The sequence below is a fragment of the Cololabis saira genome, chromosome 7 (assembly GCF_033807715.1).
Source record: "Cololabis saira isolate AMF1-May2022 chromosome 7, fColSai1.1, whole genome shotgun sequence".
NCBI classification, from domain to species: Eukaryota; Metazoa; Chordata; class Actinopteri; order Beloniformes; family Belonidae; genus Cololabis; species Cololabis saira.
Window position 1 is genome coordinate 4,018,360 of NC_084593.1, and position 25,316 is coordinate 4,043,675.

Consider the following 25,316-nt stretch of genomic DNA (forward strand, 5'->3'; position numbering starts at 1 on the left):
CGGCCGTTTCAGAGCCCAAACCGTAACGTGCACCCAGGTGTGTTATACATCAACATGTGCGTCTCCGTCCTGCGACGATGAGCATTACTTTGTGTTACCGTGGCGACGATAGACGCCAAAAAGCGCGCCCCCCCTTCATCTGATTGGTCCATATTTGATAGTTCCTACTTTCTGCCATAACTTTTGAATGGTTTGATATAGAGAGTCGTGGGTGGTTTCATCCTCTAAATGTCCAGGTCTGAAGAATCTACATGAAGTCATACAAGCTTCCACTGCAGCCTGAACGTTACAAGGGTGGAGGCCCGTTCATCTCTGCTTGCAGCTTTAATTTAGTGTTCATGTTTTGTCCACTGCCTTTGGAAAACGGTTGTAAATACCGATTTAAGTGAACAGAAACCTCACCGAGCATGTCCAGTCGGGCCTTCTCTTTCTGCTCGCGGACCACGACCAGCCGGTTCCGGTGCCGAGAGAAAGTTGCCACCTGAGCCTCCAGGAAAACCGTCTGGGTGTTGAGAGCTAAAAGATGAGAACAAGGAGACATCATCGTTACCAAGCAACGCATTTCTGCACGGTTTTATTTCGTCTTTAATCGTAACCAGCACTTTAACTTACTCTGGCACTTTACCGCCTAAACTTTTAACTGCTAAATGTGAAACTATGTGTGTAAGGTATTCACTATTGTAATATATGTAAATGTCTGTAAGATCGCGTTAATATGAAGATTGATGTGTCAGGTTGTTCTCCTGTTCCTTCTATCTTAAATAGAAGCAAAATAACAAGAACAGAAACTTTTTGCACGTTTTATTTGTATTTGTTTTAACTTGTTGTTTAACTTGTCTTTCTTTTATATTTTTTAGCCGGGGGACTGCCAATGGAAACTAGCTCTGTAGCTAAAATTGGGTGCATTTGCATTTTTAATTCTAAATGTATATGAATGTACACTGTCCCTTCCCAAATAAACTGAATTGAAGTCTTCCATAAAGAACCTACAGGACTGTCTCAGAAAATTAGAATATTGTGATAAAGTCCTTTTTATTTTCTGTAATGCAAAAATGTCATACATTCTGGATTCATTACAAATCAACTGAAATATTGCAAGCCTTTTATTATTTTAATATTGCTGATCATGGCTTACAGTTTAAGAAAACTCAAATATCCTATCTCAAAAAATTAGAATAATCTGGGAATCTTAATCTTAAACTGTAAACCATAATCAGCAATATTAAAATAATAAAAGGCTTGTAATATTTCAGTTGATTTGTAATGAATCCAGAATGTATGACATTTTTGTTTTTTTAAATTGCATTACAGAAAATAAAGAACTTTATCACAATATTCTAATTTTCTGAGACAGTCCTTTAATCTTCCCAGCGGTTTTCTCAGAGCCGACCTCGAGTGCTCACCTTCTAAAAGTGCAGGTTTCAGGTTGGTTTCCGTGATATCTTGTCTGTTGTGCATGTAAATCTGAAGGGATGAAATAAAAACTCTTCACCACAGAGCTCGTCACAAAACAGCTTTCCATGTGCGAGTGAAAGAGTCGTGTCCTGACCAGTCGGAGCGCTTCCTCCCAGACCGCTCCAGTGATCAGAGCCAGGATTGCTTCCTCACAGTCCTGTTGGAAATAAAAATACATGCTGAGATCAGACGACGACTAGCAGCATTGATGAAGTATAGTCTAGTGGTTGTTTAGGTTCTTTAAAAATCTAATTACATTTATCATCTTGGGTTCAGTGATACAGAGATCTGATTCATGAGAAGTCATTGTGTCCACAGAATCAAATCAAATAAAGGAATACGTATGTTTATGAAAACCAAGACAAGAACGACCGTGAAACAGAGAAGCATCTCAGTAAAACGAGTCAATCTGTGGAACAACCTTGATACCGAAATGAAACTGTGTAATACACTAAAAAAATTTCAAAAACATGTATAAAGACAAGATCATGAATAATTATAAATCATTGGCATAGCCACATTATGTAGATTTATTGAAAAATTATGGACAGAATTATGTCTATGGAAGTGTATATGAACGTATGTATATAAATGCTTATTTATGTGTAGATGAGTGTATATTTATGTACATGTATGTATGTGTATACAGGTATAAATAAGTGCATATATATGTATGTATGCACAGCAAAGTATATATAGGTGGGTTTGGTGTGTGTGGATGAATGTATTATTATTATTAATGTATGCACGTGATATATATATATATATATATATATATATATATATATATATATATATATATATATATATATATATATATATATATATATATATATATATATATATTTTTCTTTCTTTTTCTAATATATATATATATATATATATAATTTTTTCAAATCTTGCACTATAGTGGTTACATTGTGTTAAAAGGGTAGACAAATAAGCTCTGGCTTCAGTCTACACCTTTTGGTCCTTACTAGATCTTAGGGCTGGGCGATATATCGAGATTTTAATATATAGATATATTTTCAAACACAATATGGTACGAAACAATATCGTTTGTATCGATTTAAAAAAAAAAAATATATATATATATTTTTTAAAGATTTTGATATAGCTTATTTTGTGACAAATTGACTTGAATGTTTTATTAAAAACTGTTTTTTTAAGGGTTTGCCTCAGAAAAAAATGAAGCTAACAGAGATGCTAACAGAGATGCTAACAGAGATGCTATGCTATAATGCTTTGGGGGAAACCCCAATTATGGCACAGAAAAAATATCGATATATATCGAGTATTGCCATTCAGCTAGAAAATATTGAGATATGACTTTTGGTCCATATCGCCCAGCCCTACTTGATCTACATGCAAAAAACTTTGTATTTACTACTGATTTCTACAACGTGACCAAATAAACAAATCAAATCAAATAAAGAGCCGTTACCTTGGCGTACTGGTCCAGCAGCAGAGCCGCCTCCGCGTAGCGTCGCTGCTCAATCAGCTTCTCTGTGAGAGAACGAGACAGAAAAATAAAAACCTGGAATCACATCACAACCACAGCATCCCTGGTGGTGACGGCCCGTTGCCATGGTTACCTGCCAGGTCCCGGGCCAGCAGGGCCAACTGGTCGGGCGGTAGCGGGATCTGCTGGGCCACGCAGATGGCGCTCCTCCAGCTGGAGCAGTTAGTGAAGGCCTGCAGGGCTCGGACCGTCTCCCTGCATCGCCATAGCAACAGGCCGGCCTGCTCCGCCTGCTGCTGCTCCACCAGGTACTCGGCGTACACGCAGCTCAGGAACTGGAGGAACAAGCAGCACAGAAATATACTCATATATCTTTAACTAACTCTCCAAGAGATGACTGAATCACTCAGGAACATGTGGATGACTGACGGAGGCTCCAGGAAGTTGAAGCTGCAGGAGACGAGTCGTTTTTTACCTTGTACTGAGACGTGTCTGCTGCGTAAAACCTCAGAGCTTCACTGAAGAGTTTCTGCTCCTTCACCAGCTGCAGAACTTCAGGGAAATGTTCTTCTCCTGAGGACAGACGGCAGAAATCAGGCTGCACCGTTCGAAGTTTCTACTTTCATTAGCTCCCATATACAGGACAAACTTATACCAATCGACAGAGTAGACCGGGGATCGGCAACCCGCGGCTCTTTAGCGCCGCCCTAGTGGCTCCTGGAGCTTTTTGACCTTTTTTTTTTAGAACTTTTTTCTTCTTTTTTCTTTCTTTCCTCTTTTTTCCTTCCTTTTTCCTTTCCTAATCTCCCACATTTCGACTTTTTCCTCGACATTTAGGCTTTTTTCTCGACATTTTGACTTTTTTTCCTCGACATTTCGACTTTTTTCTCAAGATTGTACTTCAACATTAATCTTGTCATTTGAACTTTTTTCTCGAAATCTTTTTTCTTTTTTTCTTTTCTTCCTTCCCTTTTTCCTCTTTTTTCCTTCCTCTTTTAATCTCGACATTTCGACTTTTTTCTCGACATTGACTTTTTTCCTCGACATTTTGGCTTTTTTCTCAAGATTGTACTTCAACATTAATCTTGTCATTAATGTCTTTTTCCCCGAAATTTTGACTTTTTCTCTTTTTCTTTTTTTTTCTCTTCCTTCCTTCTCTTCCTTCCTTTCTTGTCTTTTTTCCTTCCTTTTTCCCTTTCCTTTTTTAATCTCGACATTTTGACTTCTTTCTCGACATTTCGACTTTTTTCTGTGCATAATGACAAAAAAAATCCTCCCCCAGTTATAACTAATATAGAAACATGCAGCATGTGTTGTCTTCATTCTAAGGCTGATACAAGACTTTTCATTTTTTGTGGCTCCAGACGTATTTGTTTTTTGTGTTTTTGGTCCAATATGGCTCTAAAACATTTTAGGTTGCCGACCCCTGGTCTAGACCAAATGATATAAAACTACAAATGATCTTTATAAGTGAAAGCAGTTGCAGAACTGACTGACCACACTTGCTGAGATGGACCAGGGCTTTCCGGTAGCGTTTCAGGTGTTTGTCGATGGTGTAGCGTTGGTAGTTCGGCTCCAGGCTCTTCAGCATGTTCAGGAAGGGCAGGTACTCTTTAGGATCCTGCAGGGATTTACACACACATTTAGAGCTGCTATCAACACATCTCACCAACCATTTTACCCAAAACAATCCCCACACTTTATATCTATAGTGGATTCAAATTATTTTTAAGTTGAAACTACAACTGGAGTTTAAGGTAAATATCTTACTAAACTTTGAGAGAAACCTTATCTCCACGTTTAATATTTCATATAAACAACTATAATAATTGCTGTAATACTTTTATGCACGTGTGTTTGCACATCTTGTCAGCATCTCACTTTAGTACAGGACTGTCTCGGAAAATTAGAATATTTTGATTAAGTTCTTTATTTTATGTAATGCAATTAAAAAAATTAAAAAAATGTCATACATTCTGGATTCATTACAAATCAACTGAAATATTGCAAGCCTTTTATTATTTTAATATTGCTGATTATGGTTTACAGTTTAAAATTAAGATTCCCAGAATATTCTAATTTTTTTAGATAGGATATTTGAGTTTTCTTGCCATTTTTGCATTACAGAAAATGAAAGGACTTTATCACAATATTCTAATTTTCTGAGACAGTCCGGTACTTGAATGCAACACAGGCTACACCTTTTAGTTTTTCTCCTTTGTTCTCATGTTTTTTTATTTTTGTTTGTCATGTTTAACAAATAAAAAGCTCCTTACAGAGTTATGATAATTATATGTCTCATATTTAGCAATTTAAGCTTCATGTTTGGTTTATTTTTATCCATTATTTGTGTGATATTCGGAGAGAAATGTAAGTTTAAAGTATTTAAAGACTTTACAGGAATGTCTCAGAAAATTTGAATATTGTGATTTTCTGTAATGCAATTACAAAAACAAAAATGTCATACATTCTGGATTCATTACAAATAAACTGAAATATTGCAAGCCTTTTATTATTTATTTAATATTTTATTATTTTAATAATATATAAGAAAACTCAAATATCCTATTTAAAAAAATAATATTCTAAAAATAATATTCTATAATATTCTGGGAATCTTAAACTGTAAGCCATGATCAGCTATATTAAAATAAAAGGCTTGCAATATTTCATTTGATTTGTAATGAATCCAGAATGGATGACATTTTAGATTTTTTTTTTTTTTAAATTGCATTACAGAAAATAAAGAACTTTATCACAATATTCAAATTTTCTGAGACAGTCCTGTATGTACCTCTGTTTAAAGTCGCCTCAGGAACACGATTATGATCCTTGTTGGGGGTGTATTGTGTTATTTGACACAGTATTGGTTTCTCTAAAGGCGTGTGAGGTTGTCTCGTACCTTCTGAGATTTCTCCGCCACCATGAGGACGAGGTCGAAGTCGTACGTTCCCAGCGAGTGTTCGTACAGGTCGTTGACGTTGACGAGGAAGAGCAGGAACTTCAAGGCTTCTTCAGCCGTCACGGCCCCCGGAGCTGCCGGAGGGTTTTCTGTCGACACACGAGCGGGACTTAACAACAGAACACAGGGAGTGTGTGAGCTGCAGGAGTGTGTGAGCGCTGCAGGAGTGTGTGTGAGTGCTGCAGGAGTGTGTGAGCGCTGCAGGAGTGTGTGTGAGCGATTGCAGGAGTGTGTGAGTGCTGCAGGAGTGTGTGTGAGCGATTGCAAGACTGTGTGTGAGCGATTGCAGGAGTGTGTGAGCGATTGCAGGAGTGTGTGTGAGCGCTGCAGGAGTGTGTGAGCGCTGCAGGAGTGTGTGAGCGATTGCAGGAGTGTGTGAGCGCTGCAGGAGTGTGTGTGAGCGCTGCAGGAGTGTGTGAGCGATTGCAGGAGTGTGTGTGAGCGCTGCAGGAGTGTGTGAGCGATTGCAGGAGTGTGTGTGAGCGCTGCAGGAGTGTGTGAGCGATTGCAGGAGTGTGTGTGAGCGCTGCAGGAGTGTGTGAGCGCTGCAGGAGTGTGTGAGCGATTGCAGGAGTGTGAGCGATTGCAGGAGTGTGTGAGCGCTGCAGGAGTGTGTGAGCGCTGCAGGAGTGTGTGAGCGCTGCAGGAGTGTGTGAGCGCTGCAGGAGTGTGTGAGCGATTGCAGGAGTGTGTGAGCGATTGCAGGAGTGTGTGAGCGCTGCAGGAGTGTGTGAGCGCTGCAGGAGTGTGTGTGAGCGCTGCAGGAGTGTGTGTGAGAGCTGCAGGAGTGTGTGAGCGATTGCAGGAGTGTGTGAGCGCCGCAGGAGTGTGTGAGCGATTGCAGGAGTGTGTGTGAGCGCTGCAGGAGTGTGTGAGCGATTGCAGGAGTGTGTGTGAGCGCTGCAGGAGTGTGTGAGCGCTGCAGGAGTGTGTGAGCGATTGCAGGAGTGTGTGAGCGCTGCAGGAGTGTGTGTGAGCGCTGCAGGAGTGTGTGTGAGAGCTGCAGGAGTGTGTGAGCGATTGCAGGAGTGTGTGAGCGCCGCAGGAGTGTGTGAGCGATTGCAGGAGTGTGTGTGAGCGCTGCAGGAGTGTGTGAGCGCTGCAGGAGTGTGTGAGCGATTGCAGGAGTGTGTGAGCGCTGCAGGAGTGTGTGAGCGATTGCAGGAGTGTGTGAGCGCTGCAGGAGCGTGTGTGAGCGCTGCAGGAGTGTGTGAGCGCTGCAGGAGTGTGTGAGCGATTGCAGGAGTGTGTGAGCGCTGCAGGAGTGTGTGAGCGATTGCAGGAGTGTGTGAGCGCTGCAGGAGTGTGTGAGCGCTGCAGGAGTGTGTGAGCGCTGCAGGAGTGTGTGAGCGCTGCAGGAGTGTGTGAGCAATTGCAGGAGTGTGTGAGCGATTGCAGGAGTGTGTGAGCGTTGCAGGAGTGTGTGAGCGTTGCAGGAGTGTGTGAGCGGTTGCAGGAGTGTGTGCGGGCGCTGCAGGAGTGTGTGAGCGTTGCAGGAGTGTGTGAGCGCTGCAGGAGTGTGTGAGCGTTTGCAGGAGTGTGTGAGCGCTGCAGGAGTGTGTGTGAGCGCTGCAGGAGTGTGTGAGCGATTGCAGGAGTGTGTGTGAGCGCTGCAGGAGTGTGTGAGCGATTGCAGGAGTGTGTGTGAGCGCTGCAGGAGTGTGTGAGCGCTGCAGGAGTGTGTGAGCGATTGCAGGAGTGTGAGCGATTGCAGGAGTGTGTGAGCGCTGCAGGAGTGTGTGAGCGCTGCAGGAGTGTGTGAGCGCTGCAGGAGTGTGTGAGCGCTGCAGGAGTGTGTGAGCGATTGCAGGAGTGTGTGAGCGATTGCAGGAGTGTGTGAGCGCTGCAGGAGTGTGTGAGCGCTGCAGGAGTGTGTGTGAGCGCTGCAGGAGTGTGTGTGAGAGCTGCAGGAGTGTGTGAGCGATTGCAGGAGTGTGTGAGCGCCGCAGGAGTGTGTGAGCGATTGCAGGAGTGTGTGTGAGCGCTGCAGGAGTGTGTGAGCGATTGCAGGAGTGTGTGTGAGCGCTGCAGGAGTGTGTGAGCGCTGCAGGAGTGTGTGAGCGATTGCAGGAGTGTGTGAGCGCTGCAGGAGTGTGTGTGAGCGCTGCAGGAGTGTGTGTGAGAGCTGCAGGAGTGTGTGAGCGATTGCAGGAGTGTGTGAGCGCCGCAGGAGTGTGTGAGCGATTGCAGGAGTGTGTGTGAGCGCTGCAGGAGTGTGTGAGCGCTGCAGGAGTGTGTGAGCGATTGCAGGAGTGTGTGAGCGCTGCAGGAGTGTGTGAGCGATTGCAGGAGTGTGTGAGCGCTGCAGGAGCGTGTGTGAGCGCTGCAGGAGTGTGTGAGCGCTGCAGGAGTGTGTGAGCGATTGCAGGAGTGTGTGAGCGCTGCAGGAGTGTGTGAGCGATTGCAGGAGTGTGTGAGCGCTGCAGGAGTGTGTGAGCGCTGCAGGAGTGTGTGAGCGCTGCAGGAGTGTGTGAGCGCTGCAGGAGTGTGTGAGCAATTGCAGGAGTGTGTGAGCGATTGCAGGAGTGTGTGAGCGTTGCAGGAGTGTGTGAGCGGTTGCAGGAGTGTGTGCGGGCGCTGCAGGAGTGTGTGAGCGTTGCAGGAGTGTGTGAGCGCTGCAGGAGTGTGTGAGCGTTTGCAGGAGTGTGTGAGCGCTGCAGGAGCGCGTGAGCGCTGCAGGAGCGCGTGAGCGCTGCAGGAGTGTGTGTGAGCGCTGCAGGAGTGTGTGAGCGCTGCAGGAGTGTGTGAGCGATTGCAGGAGTGTGTGAGCGCTGCAGGAGTGTGTGAGCGCTGCAGGAGTGTGTGAGCGATTGCAGGAGTGTGTGAGCGCTGCAGGAGTGTGTGAGCGATTGCAGGAGTGTGTGAGCGCTGCAGGAGTGTGTGTGAGCGCTGCAGGAGTGTGTGAGCGATTGCAGGAGTGTGTGTGAGCGCTGCAGGAGTGTGTGAGCGCTGCAGGAGTGTGTGAGCGATTGCAGGAGTGTGTGAGCGCTGCAGGAGTGTGTGAGCGATTGCAGGAGTGTGTGAGCGCTGCAGGAGTGTGTGAGCGATTGCAGGAGTGTGTGAGCGCTGCAGGAGTGTGTGAGCGCTGCAGGAGTGTGTGAGCGCTGCAGGAGTGTGTGAGCGATTGCAGGAGTGTGTGGGCGCTGCAGGAGTGTGTGAGCGCTGCAGGAGTGTGTGAGCGCTGCAGGAGTGTGTGAGCGCTGCAGGAGTGTGTGAGCAATTGCAGGAGTGTGTGAGCGATTGCAGGAGTGTGTGAGCGATTGCAGGAGTGTGTGAGCGTTGCAGGAGTGTGTGAGCGTTGCAGGAGTGTGTGCGGGCGCTGCAGGAGTGTGTGAGCGTTGCAGGAGTGTGTGAGCGATTGCAGGAGTGTGTGGGCGCTGCAGGAGTGTGTGAGCGCTGCAGGAGTGTGTGAGCGCTGCAGGAGTGTGTGAGCGCTGCAGGAGTGTGTGAGCAATTGCAGGAGTGTGTGAGCGATTGCAGGAGTGTGTGAGCGATTGCAGGAGTGTGTGAGCGTTGCAGGAGTGTGTGCGGGCGCTGCAGGAGTGTGTGAGCGTTGCAGGAGTGTGTGAGCGCTGCAGGAGTGTGAGCGTTTGCAGGAGTGTGTGAGCGCTGCAGGAGCGCGTGAGCGCTGCAGGAGTGTGAGAGCGATTGCAGGAGTGTGTGTGAGCGCTGCAGGAGTGTGTGAGCGATTGCAGGAGTGTGTGAGCGATTGCAGGAGTGTGTGAACGCTGCAGGAGTGTGTGTGAGCGCTGCAGGAGCGTGCGAGCGCTGCAGGAGTGTGAGAGCGCCGCAGGAGTGTGTGAGCGCTGCAGGAGTGTGTGTGAGCGCTGCAGGAGTGTGTGAGCGCTGCAGGAGTGTGTGAGCGCTGCAGGAGTGTGAGAGCGCTGCAGGAGTGTGAGAGCGCTGCAGGAGTGTGAGAGCGCTGCAGGAGTGTGAGAGCGCTGCAGGAGTGTGAGAGCGCTGCAGGAGTGTGAGAGCGCTGCAGGAGTGTGAGAGCGCTGCAGGAGTGTGAGAGCGCTGCAGGAGTGTGTGAGAGCGCTGCAGGAGTGTGAGAGCGCTGCAGGAGTGTGTGTGAGCGCTGCAGGAGTGTGTGTGAGCGCTGCAGGAGTGTGTGTGAGCGCTGAAGGAGTGTGTGAGCGCCGCAGGAGTGTGTGAGCGCCGCAGGAGTGTGTGAGCGATTGCAGGAGTGTGTGAGCGATTGCAGGAGTGTGTGAGCGCCGCAGGAGTGTGTGAGCGATTGCAGGAGTGTGTGAGCGATTGCAGGAGTGTGTGAGCGATTGCAGGAGTGTGTGAGCGCTGCAGGAGTGTGTGAGCGCTGCAGGAGTGTGAGAGCGCTGCAGGAGTGTGAGAGCGCTGCAGGAGTGTGAGAGCGCTGCAGGAGTGTGAGAGCGCTGCAGGAGTGTGTGTGAGCGCTGCAGGAGTGTGTGTGAGCGCTGAAGGAGTGTGTGAGCGCCGCAGGAGTGTGTGAGCGCCGCAGGAGTGTGTGAGCGATTGCAGGAGTGTGTGAGCGATTGCAGGAGTGTGTGAGCGATTGCAGGAGTGTGTGAGCGATTGCAGGAGTGTGTGAGCGCCGCAGGAGTGTGTGAGCGATTGCAGGAGTGTGTGAGCGATTGCAGGAGTGTGTGAGCGATTGCAGGAGTGTGTGAGCGATTGCAGGAGTGTGTGAGCGATTGCAGGAGTGTGTGAGCGCTGCAGGAGTGTGTGAGCGCTGCAGGAGCGTGTGAGCGCTGCAGGAGTGTGTGAGCGATTGCAGGAGTGTGTGAGCGATTGCAGGAGTGTGTGTGAGCGCTGCAGGAGTGTGTGAGCGCTGCAGGAGTGTGTGAGCGATTGCAGGAGTGTGTGTGAGCGCTGCAGGAGTGTGTGAGCGATTGCAGGAGTGTGTGAGCGATTGCAGGAGTGTGTGTGAGCGCTGCAGGAGTGTGTGAGCGCTGCAGGAGTGTGTGAGCGATTGCAGGAGTGTGTGTGAGCGCTGCAGGAGTGTGTGAGCGCTGCAGGAGTGTGAGAGCGCTGCAGGAGTGTGAGAGCGCTGCAGGCCGTCCCTGCGTCCGTAGCCTCCTCACCTCGGAGCTCGTGAACTTTCTGCAGAGCGATCTCCAGCTCCGGAACAGTTTTCTTCACGTGAGCGGTCAGTATGGACAGACAGAACCTGGACGGAGAACGAGCACATCATTAAATATCTCACTAGTCCAGCGGTCGGCAACACAAAATGTTTTAGATCCATATTGGACCAAAAACACAAAAAACAAATGTCTGGAGCCGCAAAAAATGAAAAGTCTTGTATCAGCCTTAGAATGAAGAAACACATGCTGCATGTTTGTATATTAGTTAGAACTGGGGGAGATTTTTTTTTTTCATTATGCACTTTGAGAAAAAAGTCAAAATGTTGAGATTAATGTTGAAGTACGATCTTGAGAAACAAGTCGAAATGTCGAGAAAAAAGTCGAAATGTCGAGAAAAAAGAAAAGGAAAAAGGAAGAAAAAGAAGAAAAAAAGGAGAAAAAAGGAAAAAAAAAAAAAGAATGAATGCAACACACGCTGCATGTTTCTATATTAGTTAGAACTGGGGGGAAGATTTATTTTTTCATTATGCACTTCGAGAAAAAAAAGTCTAAATTTTGAGAGAAAAAGTTGAAATGTCGAGATTAATGTTGAAGTACAATTTTGAGAAACAAGTCAAAATATCGAGAAAAAAGTCAATTTCGTGAATAAAGTTGAAATCTCGAGAAAAAAGTCAAAATGTCAAGATTAAAAAGGAAAGGAAAAAGGATGAAAAAAAAAGGAAAAAAAAAGGTCAAACATTTTTGAAAAAGCTCCAGGAGCCACTAAAGAGGTTGCCGACCCCCGTACTAGCCCCACCAAATATCTGAATATAATACTCCGTGTTGATAAATTCAGTGAAAACTAGAGTCTGTGTGTTCAGCTGTAAATAAGTCAACATTGTGAATCCAGTGAAAATTATCTACATTTCTTAACAAGAGAAGAAGTTAATTCATCTTCAAGTTTGAAACCAGTAGATAATTCTGCTCTTGCTGGACATGTTGACCAGGAGCTGATCGTGGCTTTTAAACGCTGCTACGTCGTGTGAAATATTGACTAAAAAATGAAATGCCCCTCACTTGTTTGGATCCATGGTTTCCATGGCAACCCGTAAAGCATCACAGACGACGTCGACCTTTTTGTGAGCGGCGCCGGGCCGGGGCTGGACGGGGCTGCTCTCAGGACGGGGGTACATGCTGCCGGTCATGTCCTCCTCTCTGGAAACCAGCACAACATAAGTGAGGAAATGTTGAAAGGGGGAGGTTTCTGGCTGATGTTACTGATGTTTCTGATGTTACTGATGTTTCCGTCTTACTTGAGCTCAGTGAGGAAGAGGTTGATGTGGCTGATGGAGCCGAGCTGGGTGATGAAGGTCCCGATGTTTTCCAGGAAAACCTGCACAGAACAAATATTTATATACAGGACTGTCTCAGAAAATTAAAATATTGTGACATCATATAGCACTCCAGAAAAAATACTGTATTCTGTTAGAAAAAACTAGACTTTGACCTTATTTGGGGAACCTTTTTGGATGTTGTGCCTTTATTGGACTAATGATCTGAATCATCTACTGCATTAATGAATGTGTTTACGCAGGACTTGATTATTTACTTTATTATTCATTCGTTCCAGTATTGATAGGCATATGTGAAAAGAAGTTAAATTATTTTGAATGATGTAATCTATTGACCATATGAGGGAGGGAAGGGGAGAGGGGTGTGTTGTATTTATTTATATTTATTTATTTTAATTATTTTTTTTTTTTTTTACTTTATTTTTTATTTCTATTATTTTTTTTCTCTCTTATTCATTTATTTTTGTTTAATTATTGTTATGAAAAATTAAAAGGGGGGGAGTATTGATAATTATATTGTTATTGTAACTTTTTTCAATAATAAAGTCCTTTATTTTCTGTAATGCAAAAATGTCATACATTCTGGATTCATTACAAATCAACTGAAATATTGCAAGCCTTTTATTATTTTAATATTGCTGATTATGGTTTACAGTTTAAGATTCCCAGAATATTCTAATTTTTTGAGATAGAGTTTTATTAAACTGTAAGCCATGATCAGCAATATTAAAATAATAAAAGGCTTGCAATATTTCAGTTGATTTGTAATGAATCCAGAATGTATGACATTTTTGCATTACAGAAAATAAAATGACTTTATCACAATATTCTAATTTTCTGAGACAGTCCTGTAGAGTCCTGCAAGGTCGAATGTTTGTGACATTAGAACTTAACAAGAAAATGAGCATAATCTGTTAATGTTGTCTTAAATTATTCAGACAAATTCATCCTCTGGATAATAAACACAATTCTACATTTAATGAACCTCTAAAACATCTCTGGTGGGTCATCTCAAAAAAGAAAACATGGATGAAAACTACTTAAAAAAAAAAACTTGGAGAACTTTTGTGCATTTAAATAAATGTCACAAAAAAAAAACATCTAAAATCCAACATACCTGTGGGTTGTGATCGTAAATGAGGTTCAGGTTGATCCTCAGCTTCCTCATACTCTCAAACGCATCTCGGAATCTCAAACTGGAACAACAGAAAATTAAAATCAATCATGGAAAACGCCTTCGTCAGCTCCAAAACCGTTGCAGAACAATCCTGATAAAGTTTCTCCAGTTCTCCGAGGTTTCACCTCATTTATGTCTCTGATGTTTCATCAAACCATTTCAACTGGGCTGAACTTTTTAGTCAACTGTCTGATAGTTTCAGCCGAGCTTTAGCTGTCGCACAGACGGCCTCACATTTGCCTCAAAAAATACTCTGAGATAGAGAAATACAGGTAATAACTGCAGAGTAACTCTTGTTACCCGTTGTTGATTCATCTCAGGTTGATTCACTTTAAGACTCGTCAACGACTACAGCTTTTTCTTTAACCCTTGTTCTGTTTTTGGGTCAAAATGACCTAATTCTCCTGCTGTTCTTTCCTTCTCCCTTCCTTCATTCTTTTTTCCCTTCCATCCTTCTTTTCTCCCTTCGATCTTTCTTTCCTTCTTTCCTTCCTTCCTTATTTCCCCCCTTCCTTCCTTCTTTTCTCCCTTCCTTCCTTCCTCCTTTCTTTTCCTTCCTCCCTTTCTTTCCTTCCTTCTTCCCTTCCTCCTTCCTTGACCTGAAGACAGCACAAGGGTTAAGCTTTGACATGTAGAAGTGAAAAAAAAAAACCAAACTTTTCAACAACAATTACAAGGTTTCAAATAAGATGGAAATTAAATAGTTAAGTGGCAGGAAAGAAAAAAAAAAAAAAAGCTTTTCTTTGCTTGAACACATTTATTTAGGGGTTTATTTAGGGGTCACCACCAACTGAAAAAGTCATAAACGGGTCTGTCACTTCTTAGTGGTTTGATGAACAGAGCTGCTATTCTGACCTGAACATGTCGGGGCAGAGCGTCACATTTCTAAATGTTTCCTCTCATAAGCTTTTGACTAAATCCATCGGTATTCAGTCTGAACTAGAAACAAACGTACCTATCGAGCCACTTCCTGAGCTGAGCCAACACCAGCGCTCGGTGATGAACAGTCTCTAGATTTCCTCGAGGCATCTGGGCAGAAACAGTCCAAAAAAAAAAAATAAATAAATAAAAAAAAAAAAATCAGTGAGCAACTTGCACGCTCATTCGGAGCATCACACCAATGGAATACAGTACCGCAATCAGTCAGAGAATTTCCATCATATCACTCTTTTAAAGTTAATGCAAAGGACTGGCTTGTTGACTCACAAAGATGTGAGCACTAGTAGTACTACTAGTGGCTCTCTTTAATACAAGCCATTATTTTACCTGTATCAGGAAGTGAATAAATGCAATTTAAAACTGCTAGCCAATTTGGTTGGTTTTAAGATGATTGTACTGTTCTATTATTCATTTGTTTTATTCTATTCTATTTTTGCACTGTATCTGTCTTTGTTGTCATATTTCATGCATGCTGTATTTGTGTTTATGTCTATTGTGCATTTTTTATTTTAGTTTTTTTTTTTTAATATCTTTTTATTATTTTATAATAGGAGCCCCGACAAGCATTGACAAAACCAAAGGAAAAAAAAACAACAAACATCCAAACACAGACAAAAAATAGATGCAGAAAATGGTTAATAAATACAATGAATATATATACAGTGAATGCATGAGATAGCAGCAACATTTTTGACAAATGGTCAACTCATTTAGTGAGTCATGTCAGTCCATATTTTCTCCCCCTAATTGATTTAGGAGTATTTTAGTTTTTTTTAAAGTCTATTAACATCTGGCGAAGGGACTGCCAATGAAAATTAGCCTTTCGGCTAACTCTGGTACATTTACTTTCTGCAAGGAAACGTTGATCAATGTACACTGTCCCTTTTTAAAAATGAATAATTATTATTAGGAAAGGTCCTGGGTTGCGTGTGTGTGTGTGTGTGTGTGTGTGTGTGTGTGTGTGTGTGTGTGTCTCTGGTACCTGCAGAATCACCCGGGTGTCTTGGGGAACCACCGTGACGATCCTGGATCCTCTCTCCACTCGCCGAAGCGTCTCGTCGTTCTGACTCCCGTCGGAGGCCAATGCCGCCTGCAGCCCTGAGCAGTCACAGGTTATTCCCTTCAAGAGGACCGTCGTCTAATACTCTCTCAAAAGCCCTTACTAAACCGGTGGTTTCTAGCCCTTTAATCTCTATTTTTGGTGTACCTGAAGATTTTAATAGTTTTACTAAGAAGGAGATTAATAGCTCGTAGACGTATTTTACTTCAATGGAAGGACCAAAAACCTCCATCTCCCAATTCTTGGTTGAAAGACCTGATGTCCTTTTTATATTTAGAGTAAATTAAATACTGTATTAGGGGTTGCTCTTATAGGTTTTCTTATATTTGGGAACCTATTCTTTCTTTTGTTAATTCTTTGGCATCCTTGGAAGATTTATTTAATTGGATTTAATTTAATTATAGGGAAGTATGATATTGCTAACCATGTCTATTTTATCTAGGAACCTCTTATGTCTGTTTTTTTTAATTTTTATTATTTTTTATTTCATTTTATTTTTTTTATTATTTTTGTTGTTTTGTGTGTCCTGTATTTTATTACTTTATTTGTCCTATTATTATCGTCTTCAGTCAGAGTTTGATTGGTAATTGGTACTTACTTTGGGACCTGTTTTATAATTATGTATTTTATAGTGTGTGTGTTTTGGGGGGTTTGTTATGTTAAGTTTGGTGTACGGAAGAGTATTAGGACCAGGCAGGAAAAAGAATATTTGAGAAGAGAAGATTTTTTTTTATTGTGCACTTCGAGAAAAATGTCGAAATTTTGTGAATAATGTTGAAATGTCGAGAAAAAAGGCAAAATTTTGACTTTATTCTTGAAATTTCGACTTTAATCACGGAATTGTATTTCAACTTTTTTCATGAAATTTCGACTTTTCGCTCGAAGTGCACAATAAAAAAAAAATCTTCTCAAATATTTTTTCTCCTGCATGGCTTTAATACTCTTCCGTATTGGTGTCTTTATTTATTTACTTTTTTGTTTCTTTTTGTGTGTGTGTGTGGTAAAATATAAAACGGGGTAATTTGTCGAATCCTTTTAAAAAATGTTTATTGTGTAATATGCATTACATCGATTACCCAATAAAGAAACGTGAAAAAAAAAAAAAAGAGGACGTCGTTACCGTCAGAGCTGCGTGGCTGTGGAGCGACAGCTGCAGCGACGGCTGCAGGAAACTCACCTTTGAGCGAGAGCGTGCTCAGGTTCAGGCAGCGGCAGGTGTGAGAGTGAGTCGTGATGAGGAGGAAGTCGTTGCAAACGCCAAAGGAGCAAACGTTGGAGGCCAGCTGAGGAAGAGAGAGACCTGAATAAATGTTCACGTCTACAAAAGCCCTGGTTGTTACCGTGTTCCTTCAGCCGGCGCTGCTCTCACCTCCGTGTCTCCGGCGTAGAGGTGAGATCTGTCCGTGAGGCCGAGCAGGAAGTCCTGCACACACGAGGGACAGAGGAGAGAAACGCTGAAGCCTGCGCTTCAGAAAATTAGTCCACGGGCCAGAGCCCAAACTTTCACTGGTCAGAACCACTCAAGGTGACTAAACTTACTTTATTATTTTTGAAAATATCCACGTATTTTGGTCTGAAAACCTTCCTGAGTGGCAGCTGGATCAGAGTTATCAGCTCATGAAGTTCAGAAAATTACATTTTAGATGCTGCTGCATATCCTGGTTTAGACTCATGTTCAGGAAATCTGTCAATGTTTCACTATATTCTCTTTGGTATCATTTTAAAGGGACCTTTAAAGCACTGTGCTGTTTTTGGGTCAAGGGAGGGTGAAGGGAGAAAAGAAAGAAAGAAAGAAAGAAAGGGAGAAAAGATGGAAGGGAGAAAAGAAAGAAAGAAGTAGGAGAGGGAGTAAGGAAGGGAATAAAGATGGAAGGAAGGAAAGAAGGGAGAAAAGGAAAGAAAGAAGGGAGGGAAGAAGGAAGGAATGGAGAAAATAAGGAAAGGAGGAAGGAAAAGCAAAGAAGGTAATAAAGGAACGAATGACGAAAGGGAGGTAGGAAGAAAAAGTAAAGTAAAGGAGGGTAAAAAAGGAGGAAAAGAGGAAAGGAAGAAGGAAGGAGAGAGCAGGAGGAAAGAAGGATAGAAGAATCGGGTCGTTTTGACCCAAAGACAGTACAAGGGTGAATCATTCATTCAAGCTAAGATGTGAATCTTTCTGACCAACATAGAAGTCACTGCAGCTCTTTAAACTAGAAACATAACACATTTACACAATGTTCACCTAAATGATATACTATCTTTCATCCCTGTGTCATCTAGGAACAACAGACACAAAATACAAAAACTGGAATACTCACAGGACCATAAGGATTCAGGAAATGTATAATATACCCAAACATCTTAGCTTGAATGAATGGTATCATTTTAAAGGGGACCTTTTAAGCAAAGACAATATAGTGAAACATTGACAGATTTCCTGAACATGAGTCTAAACCAGGATCTGCAGCAGCATCTAAAATGTAATTTTCTGAACTTCATGAGCTGATAACTCTGATCCAGCTGCCACTCAGGAAGGTTTAATACCAGAATATCATCTACAGACATGGATCTTTTCAAAGATTATAAAGTTTTGTCACCTTGAGTGGTGCTGATATCTGCTCTGGAACATGGAGTAAACAGTTATCTGTGTGAGTGTGGAGTTTCTACCTCTCCACCGATGGAGCAGAGAGACGTCTGGATGCAGGGAACGGGGAAGTTGACGCTGCAGCCGCTGGAGTCGTGCCATTCCTCCACGGACGGCTCAGGACAATCTGCAGGAGTGACGGAAAAACAGAGCCGTGTCACATGTTGCTACTGCAAGATACTGAAGCAAATGTAACAATAAAAAGGTATTTAACATAGACATATATACGTAGACACCGCATCGAGTGGTTTTGCCCACTGCTGCGATACGTCAACGTCGCCGCCATATTGGATGTTCAAGACTGCGCTGTAAACTAATACAAGTAAATGGACTTATTTTCATAAAGTGCCTTTCTACAAAGAAATGTACGTAATGTATGTAATATATATCCCCCCTCACAAAAATAAGAAAAATAGAGAAACATATTTTCTCATCAAAACAAATTAAAAAAATTTCAAATAACAAAATAATATATTTGAAGCATTTTCCAGACAATAAAAAAATGGTTAAAATATGTTATTTTGTTACTTGAAAATTTTTAAATATTATGTTTATGTAAAATATGCTTTGTTGATGAGAAAATATGTTTCTCTATTTTTCTTATTTTTGTGAGGGGGGATATATATTGTTTTTCGGCACTACCTTGTTCTCTATAGCTGATATAACATGAATTACTCCTATGTGGGATCAATAAAGTTCTTATTTCTGCCATCTGAGAAAATGTAATATATTATATTTGGTGCTTAACTGTTTCCCAAGTATATTAGTGCGTGTGTGAATGAATAAATGAGACGTAAAACGTACATTTCTTTGTGGAAAGGCGCTTTATGAAAATAAGTCCATTTACTTGACGTATTTGACTTGACGTATCGCAGCAGCTCGATGGAAGGAGACATTTATATGTCTATGGTATTTAACTACTCCAGGTGCTCTGTAAAAAACTAGAATAGAAATCCTGTTAGTTTCCCAGTTAAGCGTCTGACGGTGGTTAGTTTCCTGACCCCAGAGCAGTTTCCTGATCTGTCCGTCCTCCAGCTGCAGGGCGACACTTCCCGTCCGGGAGCAGTGGACCAGACTGACCACGACCCCGCCCACCTCCACCCGAGACCTGGGGGGGGGAAGACAACACATTTCAATTATCCCAGTCACTTCATGAGCAGCTTTGTGCAGGGTTTAGCCGGGGGGGTTGAGGGGAAACCTCCGTGCTCGCTGACCTGACGGCCAGCGTGTCGTCCTGGGCCGGCTGCAGCAGCAGCAGGGTGGAGGTGGTCGGCAGCAGACCGGAGCCCACGGCTACAAACAGTTCCTCCTGCAGCCACAGCAGCTGCCGCAGAGCCAGAGGAACGTCCTGGGGAACGGCCGGGCTAAAGGAGGAGGGAGGAAGCAGAGAAACCACCGTTAGAGAGATTTTAAACTAACTGGTGCGTGTGAGAGTGTCAGGAGTCGTCGGCTCTGCAGCTCTGCAGCGTCACCTGAAGGTTTTCTGGAGGACGAGTGGACGAGACACGACCCTGAAGTCGTCTGCTCTTTCGTCAGTCTTGTCACTTGAAGCTGGAAAACAACCATACAAACAAATCAAATATCACACGTGTTTTTCTTATCATTTACACCGGAGTCATTTTGACAATACTGCTGAATAAGTTGCCTGCCAACCTCAAGAACGTAAAGACGACAGAGAAAACAAGTGGGTGACAGAGATGGAGACCGAATAAACCTAAATAGCAGACGGTGTCATAAAAGGGAGTAATAATTGCTCTGGGGTTTATGTTCATGTTCTGGGTCTCTGGAAAGCGTCTAGAGACAACTTTGTTGTATTAGACCAGGGGTCGGCAACCCGCGGCTCTAGAGCCGCATGCGGCTCTTTAGCGCCGCCCTGGTGGCTCCTGGAGCTTTTTCAAAAAGGTTTGACCTTTTTTTTCCTTTTTTCTTCTCTCCTTTTTTGACTTTTTCTCTCGACATTTCGACTTTTTTCTCGACATTTCAACTTTTTTCTCGAGATTGTACTTCAACATTGATCTCAACATTTCGACTTTTTTCTCGTCATTTCGACTTTTTTCTCGTCATTTCGACTTTTTTTTCGACATTTTGACTTTTTTCTCGACATTTCAACTTTTTTCTCGAGATTGTACTTCAACATTGATCTCAACATTTCGACTTTTTTCTCGTCATTTCGACTTTTTTTTCGACATTTTGACTTTTTTCTCGACATTTCAACTTTTTTCTCGTCATTTCGACTTTTTTTTCGACATTTTGACTTTTTTCTCGACATTCCGACTTTTTTCCCGACATTTCAAGTTTTTTCTCGACATTTCGACTTTTTTCCCGACATTTCAAGTTTTTTCTCGACATTTCGACTTTTTTCTCAAAATTTAGACTTTTTTCTCGACATTTCAACTTTTTTCTCGAGATTGTACTTCAACATTAATCTCGACATTTCGACTTTTTTTCTCGAAGTGCATAATGAAAAAAAAAAATCTTCCCCCGTTCTAACTAATATAGAAACATGCAGCATGTGTTTCTTCATTCTAAGGCTGATACAAGACTTTTCATTTTTTGCGGCTCCAGACATATTAGTTTTTTGTGTTTTTGGTCCATTATGGCTCTTTAACATTTTGAGTTGTCGACCCCCTTAGTCCCACTCTGGACTAAGTGACTTACGTTGACTGAAGACGGAGATCTGTCCATCGGCGGTCAACGCCGCCAGCTGATTGGTCCTCTGAGGTCGACACAGGAACGTCACCTGGTTGACCGGAGACGATAGCTGCAGCTCAAACGAGCACATGGGCGGCGGGACCACGCACTGCCGGAACGTCGTCACCAGGATCTTCTCTGTGAACAGGAAGAGAAAAGGTCGCATCATCTCGGAGTAATTCCCAGAAAGCTCCCTCATCGGAACATTTGTGCATATGTTTTGGGAATGTGATCTTTTAATACGTTTCTGGAAATCAATTCATTCCTTCACACAATCAGTTTTAGAAATGAATTTTGAGTTAAGCTCCAATTTGTATTTATTAAATGATACACTGGATCTTCAGTTAGACCAGAAAAAAAGAAGGATATTAATTATGATCACATACTTTGCTAAGAAATGCATACTTTTACTTTGGAAAGATGATTCCCCTCCAACTTTCAAGTTTTTTTCTGATCAAATTTCAGTTTTTTTTACCATTGGAAAAATTTACTTTGGAAAAATACAACCGTGGTCGTATCTTTCAAGAATTTTGGTTTCCATTATTTTCAAAACTGGAGAACTTTTCCAAGGGGGACAATGAGTATCTTTATTTTCAAACTTGTGCCTTATATGTATGTATGTGTGTAGGCATGTGTTGAAAAAAAAATTGATTTTCCGATTCTAAATCCATTCTCATATTAATTCCTAAAAATCGATTCTTATGTCTAAAGATCGATTTTTTTTTTTTTTCTCCATAATTTTTGCCAGGTGAACTTTAATCCCAGTACTCGGACACACAGTTTGTCATGACACTTCTGAAAAATGCCAGGTGCTTCATGGCAATATGTGTGCGTGGTGACAGAATAAATTAGATAAGCTAACATGATTTGTTTACTGCATGAACTGTTGCAATTTCTTTCTTTTTTGCACCTTAAATGGATATTGAAAGGCCTGTTTGAGTTATTTATTTCTTAGTTATTTCACAATAATTATTGTGAAATTATTATTTCACTAGTTATTTTACAGTCATATAATTCAGGCAACAGCTTAAAAAACATTTTAAATAACACTAACCCAAATCAATATCGAATCGGATTGAATCGAATCATGATAATCGATTCTGAATATTAAGAATCGGAAACGAATCGATTCTTGACATTTGAATCGATACCCAGCCCTATATGTTTGTATGTATGTATAGATATATATATATATATATATATATATATATATATATATATATATATATATATATATAGTTTAATATCGCTGTTGCTGCCATTTTCTTTTTTTCTATATATTTAATTAATTTTTTTTCCCGTAATGTATGATTTTTTATTTTTATTTTTACCCCATGGCAATTATGGGGAGGGTAGGAATGTGGGTAAAATAGAAATCGTGAATGTGAAATTTATTGTGAAATAAAAAGATATTTATAAAAAAAAAAAAAAAAAAAAAAAGAAGAAGAGAAGAAGAATGAAAGCTCCCTCGTCTTCCCGGTCGTCACCTCCGTCGATCACGGCCACGTTAGCGTTGTCGCTGGCGTCCAGGCCGGGGCTTCTCTCCGTGGTCCAGCCCCAGTCGTAGGTGCGGCTGCTCCAGCTAGACGTCACCACGTGGAGCCGGAGCGGCCGCTCAGCGTCCCAGCACACGCAGACCGGGACCTGCTGGGGGTCTCCCCCGAACTCCAGGCTCTGCTTCAGGTACCAGTGGTAGTTCCCCACCGTCCACAGCTGGACTGAAGACAAGACCGGGGAGCAGAGACTACGTTTACATGCAGTCAAAATTCAGGTTATTGCTAATATTCCGGTTACTGAAACATTGGGAATATTCCGTTTACATGGTAATTAATCATTCAGGATATCTGGATCAAACCAGTGATGCATGGAGAACATCATGACGCAATTAGTGTCATTTCCGCTTCTTCTTCTTGTATCCAAATTCAAAACAAATGCTGCTTCAACTTTTCTCTCACCTTCTTGTAAATCTTCTATCCCGGTACTTTCTACCGTCTACAAATGCAGAAATGTTCATATCCTTCATTACATTTATGAAGTGGTTAGTCTCCTCCTGGTCTTGGTTTCTCCGTGTTTAGAAGAACTTCCTGGACTCAAAAGACCAGGATTCCTTGTGAACAGAACATGTGCAGAAAACAAATTCCTGTTCCGTTTGATGGGGATATTCAGTTTGGTGTTTACATGACCCAATATTCGGGTTTTAAAAGGAGTAACCCAGGGCTCATATTGGGGTTTTTAGAAACCAGAATATGAGCAAATTGGGGTTATTCAAAGGGGTTATTGGTGTTCACATGGCCGTGCAAATTCGGGTTATTGCCAATATTCGGGTTTTAAAAGGCTTATTGATGCATGGAAACGCAGTCACTGAAGCGAGCACAGATGTCATCATCATCATCATCATCATCATCATCATCATCATCATCATCAGATCATTTCAGAAGACGTTGTTCTCCTCCCAGTCGCTGCTCCCAGCATGCTTTGCAGTAAATGTTACCGAAATCCAGTGTAGTTTTTGTCAGCCTGTTTCAATTTTAGTCTACAGGACTGTCTCAGAAAATTTGAATATTGTGATAAAGTTCTTTATTTTCTGTAATGCAATAAAAAAAAAAAAGTCATACTTTCTGGATTCATTACAAATCAACTGAAATATTGCAAGCCTTTTATTATTTTAATATTGCTGATCATGGTTTACAGTTTAAGAAAACTCAAATATCCTATCTCAAAAAATTTGAATATTCTGGGAATCTTAATCTTAAACTGCTTACTGTAGCTGTTGACCCGTCCGTCCTCGCCCGCAGTCATGTCCTCCAACCAGACCGCCAACACAGAGGAGTCGCTGTTCCACAGCAGCTCCTTCACCTGAAACACACACACACACACACACACACATCCAACATTTGGACAGTCATCCTCAGTAATAAGGTACCAAATTATGGAATAAACTGAACCTGAAATCAAAATACTGACAGAGCTCAAGGTTTTTAGCAACAAGTAAAACAATGGCTGAAACTGAAACAAGCTGGTGAACATTGACTTTAACATACTGTACCACGGTATTATTTTAGTTTTTTGTCCTTATCTGGTTTGTGTTTTTGCTTCTTGTCTTTGTATTGTCTTTATTCTGTTTTGCATGTTTTGTATTTTAATGGTTTTGTACTGTTTTAACTCTGCCTTCAAATGTTAAGTAAAGGCCTAACCAGGGACAGGGGTTGCAGATTAGCTCTGGCTAGAAACCTGTATGTACGACACAGGGCTGTGCGATTAATCGATTTTAAATCTAAATCGGATTTATTAATCATGTTAAAAATGTTAACATTTTGGATGTTAAAAAATGGACAATCAGAAAATCAATTTTCCTTTTTTGCAGCTGGCTGCATTACAGACAGAGCTCGTCTAGTCATCTTTGTTTGGTCAAGAAAATTGTAAATGTTGTCACTTTACTAAACTCAAGGAGGATTTACAGTATCTTTCAATTGCACTTCATTCCCAATAGGGACATTTGTTTGCTATTTTTCTTTAAAAATAAAGATCAAATATTTGAAACAATTTATTCCATTGTCTTTTGTAGTTTTACCAAAAAAATTGAAAATCAGGTTTTCCGAAAAGAAAAAAAAAAAAAAAAAAATCGGGATTTTATTTTTGTCCAAAATTGCCCAGCCTTAGAATGACATTTGTTTATGCATTTTTTATGAAATAATGTTTGATACATTTGTCCCTGTTCAATAAATGTAATAATAAAAAAAAAAAAAAAAAAAAAAAAAAATTAAAAAAAAAAAGAATTTAAAAAAAAGAAATTATCACTGAAGCCTAACATGCCGACGCCTGCTCATCTCAAACATTTCCATGCAGGTAGAGAAACAAAAGCGCCGTCCGGCTGCACCTTAGCTTGGTCTTTACTGAAGGGCAGGGTGAAGTCTCCGTGCAGCAGCCCGTTCTTCTCCAGGAACACCACGCTGTGCTTGTTGGGATGTCTCTGGGTGCTGGCGATCAGGCTACCTGAAGGTCTGGAGAACGAGCCACGCTCTGAAACTGATCCTCACTCGTTTAAACAAATCATGCAGCACTTTCATCACTCTCGGCCCGGGAGCTCTTACTTCCAGCAGAGCGCCTGCTCCAGGCCGTTGACGGGCTCGCTGGTCGCCTGCAGGACGCCCTCCCGGTTCCACACCCGGACTTTCCTGGCTCCGGTCGCCGGGCAGACGGCGCTCACGGCAAAGAGTTGGCCGTCGCCTCGCCAGGTGACCCGGGGCCTGCGGTCGTCCCAGGCCACGGCCGGCTGCCCCTCCTGAGAACGAGCGTTTACGACAAACAGATACATTTGACCATTAATCCTCCACTAAATCTCAACGGTTTTCTTTCCGTATGAGAAGTTTAAGGACATCACTGACCTGAATCTTCTTCTGAGCCGCCTGCTTCCCCTCCGAGCCGTGAAACTGAGTCTCCTTCTTCCCCCAGCCCACGGTGATGAACTTCCCTGCGCGGGAATAAATCAACAAAGTGTATTACTAAAGTACTCAAGCAGTCATTCAGCAAACATGAATATACTTATTCAAATGTAA

At 42.3% G+C, this 25,316-nt stretch overlaps 1 protein-coding gene across 1 annotated transcript in view; it reads right to left on the reverse strand.

The window, feature by feature from the left end:
• elp1 (elongator acetyltransferase complex subunit 1) overlaps positions 1-25,316 on the reverse strand; it is a 36,790-nt gene that overhangs the window by 5,849 nt on the left and 5,625 nt on the right. The window contains exons 5-30 of the mRNA XM_061724748.1: positions 25,146-25,231; positions 24,852-25,042; positions 24,638-24,761; positions 23,523-23,616; positions 22,248-22,478; positions 20,728-20,898; positions 19,542-19,620; positions 19,284-19,433; positions 19,071-19,177; positions 18,093-18,196; positions 16,816-16,869; positions 16,624-16,729; positions 15,369-15,484; positions 14,403-14,476; positions 13,388-13,466; positions 12,232-12,311; positions 11,996-12,133; positions 10,940-11,025; positions 5,820-5,968; positions 4,415-4,538; positions 3,393-3,490; positions 3,051-3,252; positions 2,900-2,961; positions 1,550-1,612; positions 1,404-1,464; positions 403-516 (exon numbers count right to left, since the gene is read on the reverse strand). Of these exons, the coding sequence (XP_061580732.1) occupies positions 403-516; positions 1,404-1,464; positions 1,550-1,612; positions 2,900-2,961; positions 3,051-3,252; positions 3,393-3,490; positions 4,415-4,538; positions 5,820-5,968; positions 10,940-11,025; positions 11,996-12,133; positions 12,232-12,311; positions 13,388-13,466; positions 14,403-14,476; positions 15,369-15,484; positions 16,624-16,729; positions 16,816-16,869; positions 18,093-18,196; positions 19,071-19,177; positions 19,284-19,433; positions 19,542-19,620; positions 20,728-20,898; positions 22,248-22,478; positions 23,523-23,616; positions 24,638-24,761; positions 24,852-25,042; positions 25,146-25,231 (2,943 nt within the window). The remainder of the gene's footprint in view (positions 1-402; positions 517-1,403; positions 1,465-1,549; positions 1,613-2,899; positions 2,962-3,050; positions 3,253-3,392; positions 3,491-4,414; positions 4,539-5,819; positions 5,969-10,939; positions 11,026-11,995; positions 12,134-12,231; positions 12,312-13,387; positions 13,467-14,402; positions 14,477-15,368; positions 15,485-16,623; positions 16,730-16,815; positions 16,870-18,092; positions 18,197-19,070; positions 19,178-19,283; positions 19,434-19,541; positions 19,621-20,727; positions 20,899-22,247; positions 22,479-23,522; positions 23,617-24,637; positions 24,762-24,851; positions 25,043-25,145; positions 25,232-25,316) is intronic.